This window comes from Oncorhynchus gorbuscha, unplaced genomic scaffold (assembly GCF_021184085.1).
Source record: "Oncorhynchus gorbuscha isolate QuinsamMale2020 ecotype Even-year unplaced genomic scaffold, OgorEven_v1.0 Un_scaffold_14:::fragment_6:::debris, whole genome shotgun sequence".
NCBI lineage: Eukaryota > Metazoa > Chordata > Actinopteri > Salmoniformes > Salmonidae > Oncorhynchus > Oncorhynchus gorbuscha.
In genome coordinates this window covers 9,161-22,237 of record NW_025744672.1, presented here as the reverse complement: position 1 = coordinate 22,237, position 13,077 = coordinate 9,161, and the positions used below count along the sequence as shown (strand labels likewise).

At 43.9% G+C, this 13,077-nt stretch overlaps 1 protein-coding gene across 1 annotated transcript; it reads left to right on the top strand.

The window, feature by feature from the left end:
* Positions 1–4,909: 4,909 nt before the first annotated feature.
* LOC124016989 (serine/threonine-protein kinase H1-like) lies at positions 4,910–6,799 on the top strand (the record flags this gene model as incomplete). Its single annotated transcript, XM_046332320.1, has 3 exons — positions 4,910–5,468; positions 5,721–5,820; positions 6,026–6,799. Coding segments are annotated over exons 1-3 (1,158 nt in total), but the record flags the coding sequence as incomplete, so codon positions are not given.
* Between the last annotated feature and the right edge of the window lie 6,278 nt (positions 6,800–13,077).

The window sequence follows — 13,077 nt, the reverse complement described above, 5'->3', positions numbered from 1 at the left end:
ACAAACATCGCTACAGAACTACCCAACACCAACGGACCAAGCAGCGTGGTAAAAAGGAGGAATGGACATGGGAGGACATCCTGAACGGCAAGGGATCCTACACATGGGAGGAGAACCTGGCTGGAAGGGATCGCCTCCCATGGGAACAGGTGGAGGCAGCCGGGAGAGCGGAGGCAGCAGGAGAAAGGAACCAGCATTGCGAGGGAACACGGTTGGCGAGGAAGCTCGAGAGGCAAGCCGGCACACGGGGAGTGTGGCAGAGTCGCGTTGGAGACCTGAACCCGCCAGAACAGGGGGGCAGCCCTGTGTATCCGTTGCTTCGGCCAAGGAAGAGGCCGCCTGTATGTCTCCCCAGCCTGGTGAGTCCTGTGCCTGCTCCCAGGACCAAGTCTCCCTCCTGTCCAGAGCTGCCAGAGCCGCCCTCCTGTCCGGAGCTGCCAGAGCCGCCCTCCTGTCCGGAGCTGCCAGAGCCGCCCGTCAGTCCGGAGACGCCAGAGCCGCCCGTCAGTCCGGAGACGCCAGAGCCGCCCATCAGTCTGGAGCCACCAGAGTCGCCCTTCACTCCGGAGCCGCCAGAATCGCAGCCCCTCAGTCCAGAGGTGCCCTTCAGTCCAGTGGCGCCCTCTACGAGTGTCTTCAGTCCGGGGCCCGGTGCGAGGGTCCCCGTTCCAGAGGCGCCACCTAAGTGGGCCAAGACTGAGGTGGAGCGGCATCCACATCCCGCACCCGAGCCGCCGCCGTAAAGAAGGCCCACCCCGACCCTCCCCTTTAGAGTCAGGTTTTGCGGCCGTGGTCCGCACCTTTGGGGGGGAGGGTACTGTCACGCCCTGGCCATAGAGAGGCTTTTTATTCTCTATTTTGGTTTGGTAGCTCTTGCCCACATGGGTTTTGTGGGTAGTTGTTCTCCGTTTCAGTGTTTGCACCATACGGGACTGCTTCGGTTTTTATTTATTCTCTTGTTCTTTTGTATTTAGTGTTCAGTTAATTAAAGGAATTATGAACACGTACAACGTTGCACTTTGGTCTACTCCTTCTTCCTCAGACGAACATCGTTACAGGTATGACGCTTCAAGCTTGGCACACCTGTATTTGGGGAGTTTCTCCCATTCTTCTCCGCAGACCCTTTCAAGCTTTGTCAGGTTGGATAGGGAGTGTTGCTGCACAGCTATTTTCAGGTCTCTCCAGAGATGTTTGATCGGGTTTAAGACCTCATGGCTTGGTTTTGGCTCTGACATGCACTGTCAACTGTGTGACCTTAAATAAACAGGTGTGCCTTTCCGAATCATGTCCAATCAATTTAATTTACCACAGGTGGACTCCAATCAAGTTGTAGAACATCTCACGCATGATCAATGGACAAAGGACGCACCTGAGCTCAATGTCGAGTCTCAGCAAAGAGTCTGAATACCTATGTAAATAAGTTATTTATGTTTTTGTTTTTTTAATGTACAAAGCATTCTAAAAACCTGTTTTCTCTTTGTCATTATGGGGTATTATGTATAGATTTCTGAGGGGGGAAAAGTATTTAATTCATTTTAGAATAAGGCTGTAACGTAACAAAATGTGGAAAAAGTCAAGGGGTCTGAATACTTTCCGAAGGCACTGTATCTCAATAGCTTGCAATGCCTCAAACTTCAATCAATGTACTGTAGCATCCTCTTCTGGGGGTGTAGTTATACATCAAGCTTACTTACTTTTCAATCAATGTCAAACTGAACGCAATTCATTTTCAAAGCAAAAATCACAAACGTCATGATTTTGAATACGTTCACAAATCAATTCCCTATTGTCACAAAATTATCTCTGTGCACTTTCCAGAAGGTGTGTTGTGTCTATTACTGTGCATTCTGAGAGTGATTGCTACTGAGAGCTGAGCAAAAAAAACATTTCCTTTACAAGATGGACAAACAAATTACTATTCAATTCTACATCATCCAACCATAATAAGAGCAATGAAGGGACTTGCTGAACTGAATGCAGAACAAAAGTGCTCTTACCACTACTCCTCTCCACTAATGATTCCCATCCCACCAGTCCATAATGTGTGTGAGTGTACGCGTGTGTGTATACGTGTGTGTGTTTCCCATCCCATCTATTCTATAATGACTTTACTCTCCCAAGGACTCAACGGCATGCGGCAGGCAGGAAGCAGACATGCGGCAGGCAGTAAACAGCATTACCAACACACACAGCCAACTGCATTAACAACACCACACACACGTTGTGGTTCATCTGTAACTGGGGACAGCCTTTTAGTAATCAGATAGTGGTTCGATAAGACTGAACTGCTGACTCCCTGAAGAGGCCTTCTGAAGGACGATTTACCGCCTCGCTGCTGATCTGATGTATATCCTCTGTTGGCTTGAGACGACACTCTGTGTGTGTGTGTGTGTGTGTGTGTGTGTGTGTGTGTGTGTGTGTGTGTGTGTGTGTGTGTGTGTGTGTGTGTGTGTGTGTGTGTGTGTGTGTGTGTGTGTGTGTGTGTGTGTGTGTGTGTGTGTGTGTGTGTGTGTGTGTGTGTGTGTGTGTGTGTGTGACACAAAAGAAACACTGAAACAAACCTCTATTTTTGTCACCTCCTCAAAGGTTCCAATGCCATGTAGAGCAGCAGTCGTTGCAGATTTGCAGTTGTTGCCATATCCGTCTTCAGGTTGTGAAACTTTTTATCTGAAAAAGAGAGTAAGGAGGATAGCATAAATGGGGTTGATCATCAGCTGTGCACCTGAAGGCAGTTTAACGGGTATACTAGTTAAAGAACCTGTCATAAATCTTGACCCTAGTGACACTAGAATGGGGTAATGCATCAATAATCACTACTACTGAATTATCACTCCGTTGTTATTATAATTCAGAATGTACACTGACTGAATGGGTCTGAGGCAGCAGGTTGGAGGAAGGAAAGCTCGCACAAGGAATAACATCACAACCTGGTGTGTGAATTGGGAAACAGAAATGGTGATGACGTTGCAGTCATATCTGTCTATCTAAGGGTTCCTCAACTGGCAGCCCGCGGCCATTTTATTTGGACCCCCAATTTTTCTGAGCAAAAAAAATTTAATTGTTTGACATAAGACTGTAAAAAGGCCAGAAAAATCAGCTCCAAGTGGTTTTCATTTTCCAAATCTGTCCCAATGTATTACCATGCATAATAGAGAGATATATGTGATTGTTTACAAATGTAAGCAAGGGTTGAAGTGATATTGTTTTAGTCATCTGTTTGGGCTTCTTGCAGTTTATTTGCAGTCTATACATTTCTTGTAAATATGTTCCGGTCCCCAGACCATTTGCTCAAGAAAAAAAAGAATCCCGCAGCTGAATCTAGTTGATGGTCCCTGGTCTATGTGCTATGGACGTGCCAGACAGACAGAGAGTGGCGTGTATTTATGGATGCCAAGGGAAGCCAGGCTTCCCCAAAACATTTACCAAGAAAATATATAATCTCTCTGTGTATTCATCTTTTTCCTTCAATTCGCAAGAGGCTGAATGTACTGAATCTCACCAGAGAAAGCATCCGAGTGAGCAAAACAGCGCCCTCTGCCTCTGTATGTGTAGGCCATTTATTTGAAGCTGTCTGGTCATAAAGAGTATGACGTTGTTGCCGCCCATAGCGTTGAATGGAAGGGAAGCCAGCGATCATTTGGACTCCCTTGATTTAAAAAAATGGTATACTAGCCAATCAGCGTTGAGCTAAACTGAGTGAGCGCAAATGTGAATGGTGCTTGTGCACCAAAAAAAGGTGTCAAGGGAAGTCAGTTTGGATTTGGCTTCACTCCTATCACAGAGAAATAGGTAATTGACAGTAACAACTTGAATTGCTGCATCTGGTTGTGTTGTTGTTCTGTGGTGGCTAGCTAGCTAATTAAAATGGTCCCTTTCCTAAATTAGCCATGGATGGGGATAGGGATTTGGAGTTGTGGTTTTACTTAATTCTCCTTACTGGCCAATGATTATAATGGCGATTCTGATCCAACCATAAAATACATTGTGCCCCTGGAATGAGAGGATGGAAGTTCAATATGTAGCTAGATGTAGAAGGTTAACTGGCTAACATTTCCCATGAAAGGAAGCTAGACTAGCTAGAAAGCATTTTAGCCAGGTAGCCTAGGACAACAAAAAATAAAAGCATGTACTGTATGACAGTCATATAGAACTTGTCAACATGAAAGAGAGGAGGGTGGCATTGGCATTTCTAGGGTGAATCAACATGATTTTACTACTTGCATGAACACACGCACACACACTCACACGCACACAAATCAGAACCATAGACAGCCACATCATATTTAGCTTATGTTGATTGGACTAAATTGCAGTTGCTCTCTGTGGTTCTAAATCAATAGTTGTTTAGCAGTCCGAAAATGTCAGAAACATTAACTTGCTAGAACATACTGTAGGCCATATAACTGTTTGTTACATGTAATATGCTTTGTGGACTTCACGGACAGAGGTTGCTCTCCGGTTTTGTGATGAAACAAAGGTGTGGTTGAATTTATTCTGCCACTGTGCCTTCTTATTGTCACAGCCTTAGGTATATATCAGGGTCACAATGCATATGAACTAACAGGTTATGGAGAAAACAACGCAATTACACATAGGTTGTAATATGGCATTTTTTCTGGCTTTGCTTCCCCAGTCATATTGCCCACACACCGCTACTGCAGACAGACACCACACAATGACAATTATAGAAGATGAAAACTATAATAGGCCTATGGCAGGTTACTCTGTCATCAACCAGCATCATGGGCCAGGGTGGGTGGCAATACTACCAGAAATAGCCTAGTTCTAGAGGATAGCCCAGTTCGGAGATGATTATACTTTAACGAGCTCAGTGAAAGAATGTCAAAAGCTTCAAAACAACTCATACTGACGTGTTATCTTTGGCAACTGACTGATGTGGAAGAGCATCCGCACCTTATGCACCTGCGTGACAGAATGTCGAGAAAATCCTTTTCAGTGAATCCATTCATTCACACATTCTAAGCGTTGCCTGCACCTGCTTACTCACTCCTCCAGACGTCTCTTCACCAATTTAGCCGTGTATGTGTATTGTAGTATAGGTGCAAGTTGGCGTTGCTGCTGATCGAGTCTGTTAAGATTGTGTACGTTTTTCTTAGCGCACGCAATTACGCAAGCAGCAACTGTCCCTTTTCTCTTCATGCCTTCGTTAGTTGCGCTTTAGTAATGGGCTGCGGAAGCACCAAGGTGCTGCCAGAAAGCTCGGTTAAAAACGGTTACGTGAGCTTCGTGAAGTCGGTAGTGGGCTACAGTCACAAAAGAAAAGAGTTAGACGATGAGCTACAGAAGTGTAAAGGGACGCAGAAAAACTTTTGGAGTGTTGTTCAGAGCAGTGGAGTTACGGGTACACAGGCGCCGTCACGCGTTCTACTGCCGACGGGCCAGGATGGGCAGAGGCACAACAAAGTGGCCAAGTACAAGGCGAAGTTTGACCCCAGAGTCACAGCAAGGTAACTGTATAAAAATCGTTAACGTTTGAAGATCAGTAGTAGCAATATAAATCAGTGCCGATTCATTGTAGGTACTTAGACTAATTAATTTGCTAATGTTGTTGATGATGATGATGACTCCATATTCTATGATATTTCATATTTATCTCCCATAGAAGACCTCACCTCACTAGAGTTGAATACAGTAGAACAGAACACTATTCTACTTCCCACTCGCCCTTTTCTCTTCTCCCTCCTGCCCTCTCTGTCCAGGTATGATATCAAGGCCCTGATCGGTAGGGGGAGCTTCAGCCGGGTAGTACGTGTAGAGCACAGAGCCACCCATCAACCCTTCGCCATCAAGATGATAGAGGTCTGTAAACTTATTTCTTCCAGTAGACCTAGGGAAGAGGTAGGGGGACAGCAAATGTTCATGAGGGGAGAAACAGAAGGAGAAGGAGGTGTGCAACATTAGTAAGGGCAATTACACCAACAAATTAAAAGGGCAGTAATATCAGTTGTCAAACTATTCAGGATTGTGTGTCGTTTTCTAAAATGAAATTCAACACCTGTTGCAGGTGGATGCCAGGGAAGGGCGAGAGGTGTGTGACTCTGAGCTGGGGGTGCTACGCAGGGTCAGCCACCTCAATGTGGTACAGCTGGTGGAGGTGTTCCAGTCGCCCCAGAGGGTCTACATGGTTCTGGAACTGGCCACGGGCGGGGAGCTGTTCGACCGTGTCATCGCTAAGGGCCACTTCACCGAGCGTGATGCCACCAGAGCCCTGCAGATGACTTTAGCCGGGGTGGGGTATCTTCATTCTCTGGGCATCACACACAGGGACCTGAAACCTGAGAATCTGTTGTACTACCACCCTGGAGCCGACTCACGCCTGCTGGTGACTGACTTTGGACTGGCCAGCTTTGGGAACAGGGACCTTGGAGGGGGTAAGGATGGAGGTGGGGATGGAGTGGGCAGTGGAAGTGGAGATAGTGGAGTTGGAAGAGGCAGTGAAAGGGGTGCAAGTCTGGGTGGAGTTCCAGGTGGTAAGGTAGCAAATAGGGATGGTAAGGAAAGCTGTGATAGAAGGGATGGAAAAGGAAGTGGAAGAGATGGAAGAGGGGATGGAGGAGGTGGCGGTAGAAGAGACTGGTCCATGACGACCACTTGTGGGACACCAGAGTACATGGCCCCAGAGGTGGTCTTGAGGTTGCCCTACTCCTGCCAGGTGGACATGTGGGCCCTAGGGGTCATAGCCTACATCCTACTCAGTGGCTCCATGCCCTTCGAGGACGACAGCCGGCCCAGACTCTACAGAGCCATCCTCAGGGGAAGGTACAGCTTCCACGGAGAGGTGAGTTGTTGCGTTCCATCATGCGTTTCTTAAAGGGGCAATTTGGGATTCAAACAACCACAAAGCTGTCACACCACTGCTTTCTTGTAAACAGCAGAGGGATGGGGCTGGAACAATGTAACCACTCTCAATTCATAGACTGAGTTATCGGTGCAAGGACTGACCATCCGTGAGATCCAAATCCTAGATTTCCTTCTTTAAATGTTTTTTTTTCAACTTTGAATGATCCGTCTGTCTTTTTGCTGGTTTGGCTATGTAGTCCCATTGTGCACAGCAGGACAATGATCTGAGTGAAGTCCTTCTACATCCACTGCCTGCCACGCATCACACACTTTCAAACACGGTCTTTCACTCATGCAGAAGACACACACACACACACACACACACACACACTGTCACACACTCTCACACAATTTCTCTCAACAAGGAAACATAACCATACAGTTACACACAACATATCCTCATCATTATTTCACCAGATCATTTCTAATAGTCTGAATCACTGAACTGAATGTCTCACTGAACATCTCAGAACCATCATGTGAAGTTTTTCTCCATTGATCCCCTTCAGCAGATCAGCATGGTAACACACTTGAATGGACACGTATGTTTGATTTAGCTCTTTGAAAACGCTTAGAGGGTAAATAGGGCCTTGTCGTTCATGTCCTCTCTGCTCCTTTCTGCTCCGTGCTGTAACTGAACTGGATATTTTAACAGTTTTGTTAGAGCGCTCTCTCTCACACACACACACACACACACACACACAAGCTCAGTCTCTGTGGTGGTGTGTTTGTGGGGAGGTTTGGGTCCGTTCTTTCACGCTGATTACACCCCAGCCTGGGATTATTCAGTGGGCTTTAAAGCATGGCCCCATTCTGTTGTATGCAGCGACTTGACATTTCAGTCTGCTCTATTATTCCAATGTTTACTGCGGCTACACTGACCAGACAGACCACCAAAGGAATAATGGATATGGCTGAAACCCTGGGTGGGATTTACAAAAAAAAAACATATTTCACATATTTATGGCTTTCTAGAAATATTTCTTATGTAAAACTGAGAAAATATATTTGTTTCGGCTGTATAATAACCTTGTCTGCAGCGGTTACGAAATGAATAACTAGTCTACTGATTTTGCTGCACTATTTATGTCTGTGGGTCTTAGGCCTAGCTACGTGGTCTGTAACCTGATTTGATGTGTGCATAAATGTAAGAAGTAAGCGTGTGCGACCAGGTGTTGAATGTACACGTAACTGCCAAAGTAAAGGAAACACTTAAATGAGGGAAAGAAAGTATTTTGAAAGCAGGTGCTTCCACAGAAGTGTGGTTCCTGAGTTAATTAAGCAATTAACATCCCATCCTGCTTAGGGTCATGTATAACAATGCTGGGCAGGCCGTTGTTTTGGCCGTTATTTTGGCTCCCATGGCTATGCCCCCATAGGATGACAGTGCCCCCATCCACAGGGCACAGAGTATGTGAGCGGAGTTGAGCTGTCAGAAATGCCGCTCATCTCTCATGGAGTGGTGCTTGCGCACTGCTACCGCGCTCCACGTCCTTTCCAACCGTTCCGCTAAAAAAACGCTCCTTGCTCAAAAAGAAAAAAAAACTGCCTCTCCAAATTCACTCCGTTCATTAAAATCACAATTTATCCAACAGCCATTGATTTTTGTGACTACCTGGACCTACCATTTGGATATGAAGCATCGAAACCAAACCATATGATTTGAATGAAAAGTATTTTAATAAACAACAGGAAACTTTAAGAAGCGCTCATCATTTTAAATAGGCTATGTGTTGTATTAAACAAGATATAAACACTCTCAATAGGTCAGGAGTCAGACAGGTAGCCTAAGAAGGATGAAAATGAATTATTTAGGCTATATTATTGAAATTATGTCAAGACTGGCAGGGACATTAACCACTCAGCATTTAAACAACATTTCGTTTTATTAAATCATTATAGTCTATGAATTGCACATTTGGGCTGTGACTTAATTAAAAATGCCTTAAAATTAAACTTAAAAAAATGCCTTATTAAGCTACATCTACAGTGCCTTTGAATTCATTTTTAGAAACATGAGTTTGGCCAGAGTCTGTGGCTTCAGGCTCATGCGATGGTGCCATATGCCATAGCTGACTCAGTCACCAGATCACAACCCAATTGAACAATTCTGGGAGATTCTAGAGCGGGGCCTGACAGAGTTTTCCACCACTTTCTAATAAAACACCAAATTAGAGGTACAGAAGCCCATCCTTATACATCACATGTTCACAGGTGTGTGCAATCAGACTGTCTGTCTCTCATACCACCCACACACACTTACAGTGCCTTGCAAAAGTATTCATCCCCCTTGGCGTTTTTCCTATTTAATTGCATTACAACCTGCAATTTAAATAGATTTGTATTTGAATTTCATGTAATGTGAACACACACAAAATAGTCCAAATTGGTGAAATGAAAGGAAAAAATTACTTGTTTAAAAAAAATACAACATTTTAAATGGAAAAGGGGTGCGTGCATTTGTATCCACCCCCTTTGCTATGAAGCCCCTAAATAAGATCTGGTGCAACCAATTACCTTCAGAAATCACATAATTAGTTAGATTGCACGCAGGTGGACTTTATTTAAGTGTCACATGATCTGTCACATGATCTGATCTCAGTATATATACACCTGTTCTGAAAGGCCCCAGAGTCTGCAACACCACTAAGCAAGGGGCACCACCAAGTGAGCGGCACCATGAAGACCAAGGAGCTCTCCAAACAGGTCAGGGACAAAGTTGTGGAGAAGTACAGATCAGGGTTGGGTTATACAAAAATATCAGAAACTTTGAACATCCCACGGAGCACCATTAAATCCATTATTAAAAAATGGAAAGAATATGGCACCACAACAAACCTGCCAAGAGAGGGCTGCCCACAAACTCATGGACCAGGCAAGGAGGGCAAAGAGACCAAGGATAACCCTGAAGGAGATGCAAAGCTCCACATTGGAGATTGGAGTATCTGTCCATAGGACCACTTTAAGCCGTACACTCCACAGAGCTGGGCTTTACGGAAGAGTGGCCAGAAAAAGCCATTGCTTAAAGAAAAAAATAAGCAAACCTGTTTGGTGTTCGCCAAAAAGCATGTGGGAGACTCCCCAAACATATGGAAGAAGGTACTCTGGTCAGATGAGACTAAAATTTAGTTTTTTGGCCATCAAGAAAAATACTATGTCTGGCACAAACCCAATACCTTTCATCACCCCGAGAACACCATCCCCACAGTGAAGCATGGCGGTGGCAGCGTCACACTGTGATGTTTTTCATCGGCAGGGACTGGAAAACTGGTCAGAATTGAAGGAATGATGGATGAGCTAAATACAGGGAAAATCTTGAGGGAAACCTATTTCAGTCTTCCAGAGATTTGAGACTCAGACGGATGTTCACCTTCCAGCAGGACAATTACCCTAAGCATACTGCTAAAGCAACACTTGAGTGGTTTAAGGGGAAACATGTACATGTCTTGGAATGGCCTAGTCAATGCCCAGACCTCAGTCCAATTGAGAATCTGTGGTATGACTTAAAGATTGCTCTACACCAGCGGAACCCATACAACCTGAAGGAGGTGGAGCAGTTTTGCCTTGAATAATGGGCAAAAATCCCAGTGGCTAGATGTGCCATGCTTATAGAGACATGACCCAGAGACTTGCAGCTGTAACTTCTGCTAAAGATGGTTCTACAAAGTATTGACTTTGGGGTGGGGGAATAGTTATGCATGCTCAAGTTTTCTGTTTTTTTGTCTTATTTCTTGCTTGTTTCACCAACAAAAATATTTAACATATTCAAAGTGGTAGGCATGTTGTGTAAATCAAATTATACAAACCCCCCAAAATCAATTTTAATTCTAGGTTGTAAGGCAACAAAATAGGAAAAATGCCAAGAGATGTGTCGTGCTGCATGAAGCAAATGGTGGTCACCCCAGTGACTCACTGGTTTTCTGATCCAAGCCCCTACTTTTTTTAAGGTATCTGTGACCAACAGATGCATATCTGTATTCCCAGTCATGTGAAATCCATAGATGAATGGGCCTAATGAATTTATTTCAATTGACTGATTTCCTTATATGAACTGTAACTAAGTAGAATCTTTGAAATTGTTGCATATTGCATTTATATTTTTGTTCAATATAGTTGACATCAGTAAAGTTCTCTTTCATCTCTACTTCTCTCGCTCAACAGACATTTAGGGACCGTGGAGAAAATGCCATAAGTAAAAAATGTGAAAGATTTTTCGTGCAAAATTTTCAAATGATATCAGTTTGGCCAGTTTTAAGGAAATTAAAAGCAGTGGAAAATACCCAACATGTTTCTGATAAGATTTCAGTACTGCTTTAATGCATATTATGGGATCCTGAGTGGCACAGTCAGCTAAGTCGTCACTACAGACCCGGGTTCGATCAAGGGCTCTATCACAACTGGCCGTGAGTCCCATAGGGCGGCGCACAATTGGCCCAGCATCGTCCGGTTTAGGGGAGTGTTTCCTCTGGGTAGGCCATCATTGTAAATAAGAATGTGTTCTTAACTAACTTGCCTAGTTAAATAAAGGTTAAATAAAAAATAAATAAAAATATTTTATATGGTTGAAATACTATCAGCTTTTATGAATCTGATAGAGCTAGCGCCTTTACAGACAGTCCCTAACTACACATTCATTCTCTCAAGATGCTGAATGAAAAAAAATCTTATTTCTAAACTCCTGTTCCCGAATCAAAATGTACATTTGGTGTATCATTTTACTGCAAGATATGCTTAATTCTGCAGGAGTTTGTATTATATTGGTTATGTGAGAGGTTATAGACCTACACGCAGTGTCCAGATTTCAGTTAGGCTTTTATCAATTTAACCCATCTAAACAGTAGGCTATAGTTCCCTTGACTTGCCATATTTGAAGTCCCCCGTCTTGTAACTCTCGAATGTGTGTAGCGCCTCACAATAATCACACTGCACACTTTTACCACTTCACAAAATCACACCCAAACATTACTTTTATGGCCCTCCTTTCTCTTTATTTTAAACTCTCCTTTTCTCTCATTGAATTCAACTTCGACATTGTCCTTTTTGCCACAGTGGATCGCCATTAACTTTTTTTGGCCAAGTTCCCAAAAAGCATTTGGCCATTGGGGAATATTTTGTGCATACAGTTAGGTCATAAAGCTTTGGCTTACATACTCCACTCAAAGCGTTAAAGGAGCCCTATAGTACAGTAAATTGTGAGGAGCCAGCCAGAGATGGAGAGAGATAGGAAGATAGAGAGGGAGACAGTGAAAGAGAGAGAAATGGAGACGGAGCGAGAAAGAGAATTGGAGAGAGACAGAGCGAGAGAAAGACGGAGAGAGAGAAGGAGAGCGACGGAGAGGAGAGCAAAAGAGTGGGGGAGGAAATGGAAGAGGAATGATAGCCCAGGTGTCATCCAAACTTCTTCCTTTTAAGAATGATGGAGGCCACTGTGTTCTTGGGGACCTTCAATGCTGCAGAATAGTTTTGGTACCCTTCCCCAGATATGTGCCTTGACACAATCCTGTCTCGGAGCTCTACGGACAATTCCTTTGACCTCATGGCTTGGTTTTTGCTCTGACATGCTCTGTCAACTGTGGGACCTTATATAGACAGGTGTGTGCCTTTCCAAATCATGTCCAATCAATTTAATTTACCACAGGTGGACTTCAATAAAGTTTAAGAAACATCTCAAGGATGATCAATGGTAACAGGATGCACCTGAGCTACATTTTGAGTCTCATAGCAAAGGGTCTGAATACTTCTATAAATAAGGTGTTTTTTAAATGTTTTTTTATGCGTTTGCTAAAAATTCTAGAAACCTGTTTTCGCTTTGTCGTTATGGGGTATTGTGTGTAGACTGATGAGACATTATTTTTATTGAATCCGTTTTAGAATAAGGCTGTAACGTAACAAAATGTGGAAAAAGTCAAGGGGTCTGAATAATTTCTCAATGAACTGTATGTGCCGGTACTCATTTTGGGTGCCGGTACCTTTTTATATTTAGTTGCAGTGACTCATGAATACTTTTGAGCTAATATTCTATAGGAGCTGTCTGTATCCTTTTGACTGGTGTTTTTTTTAACCAAACTAAATATGCTTCTCTGCATCTCTGCTAAGTCTGGGTAAAGGATTGAAAGGAATGTGAGTGTTGTTCAGTACATTTAGTAATTGCTTGCTTTTCTAAAGTCTACCAACCTTGCCAGCAGGCATGCCAGCTAACATAGTTAGACAAGCTAG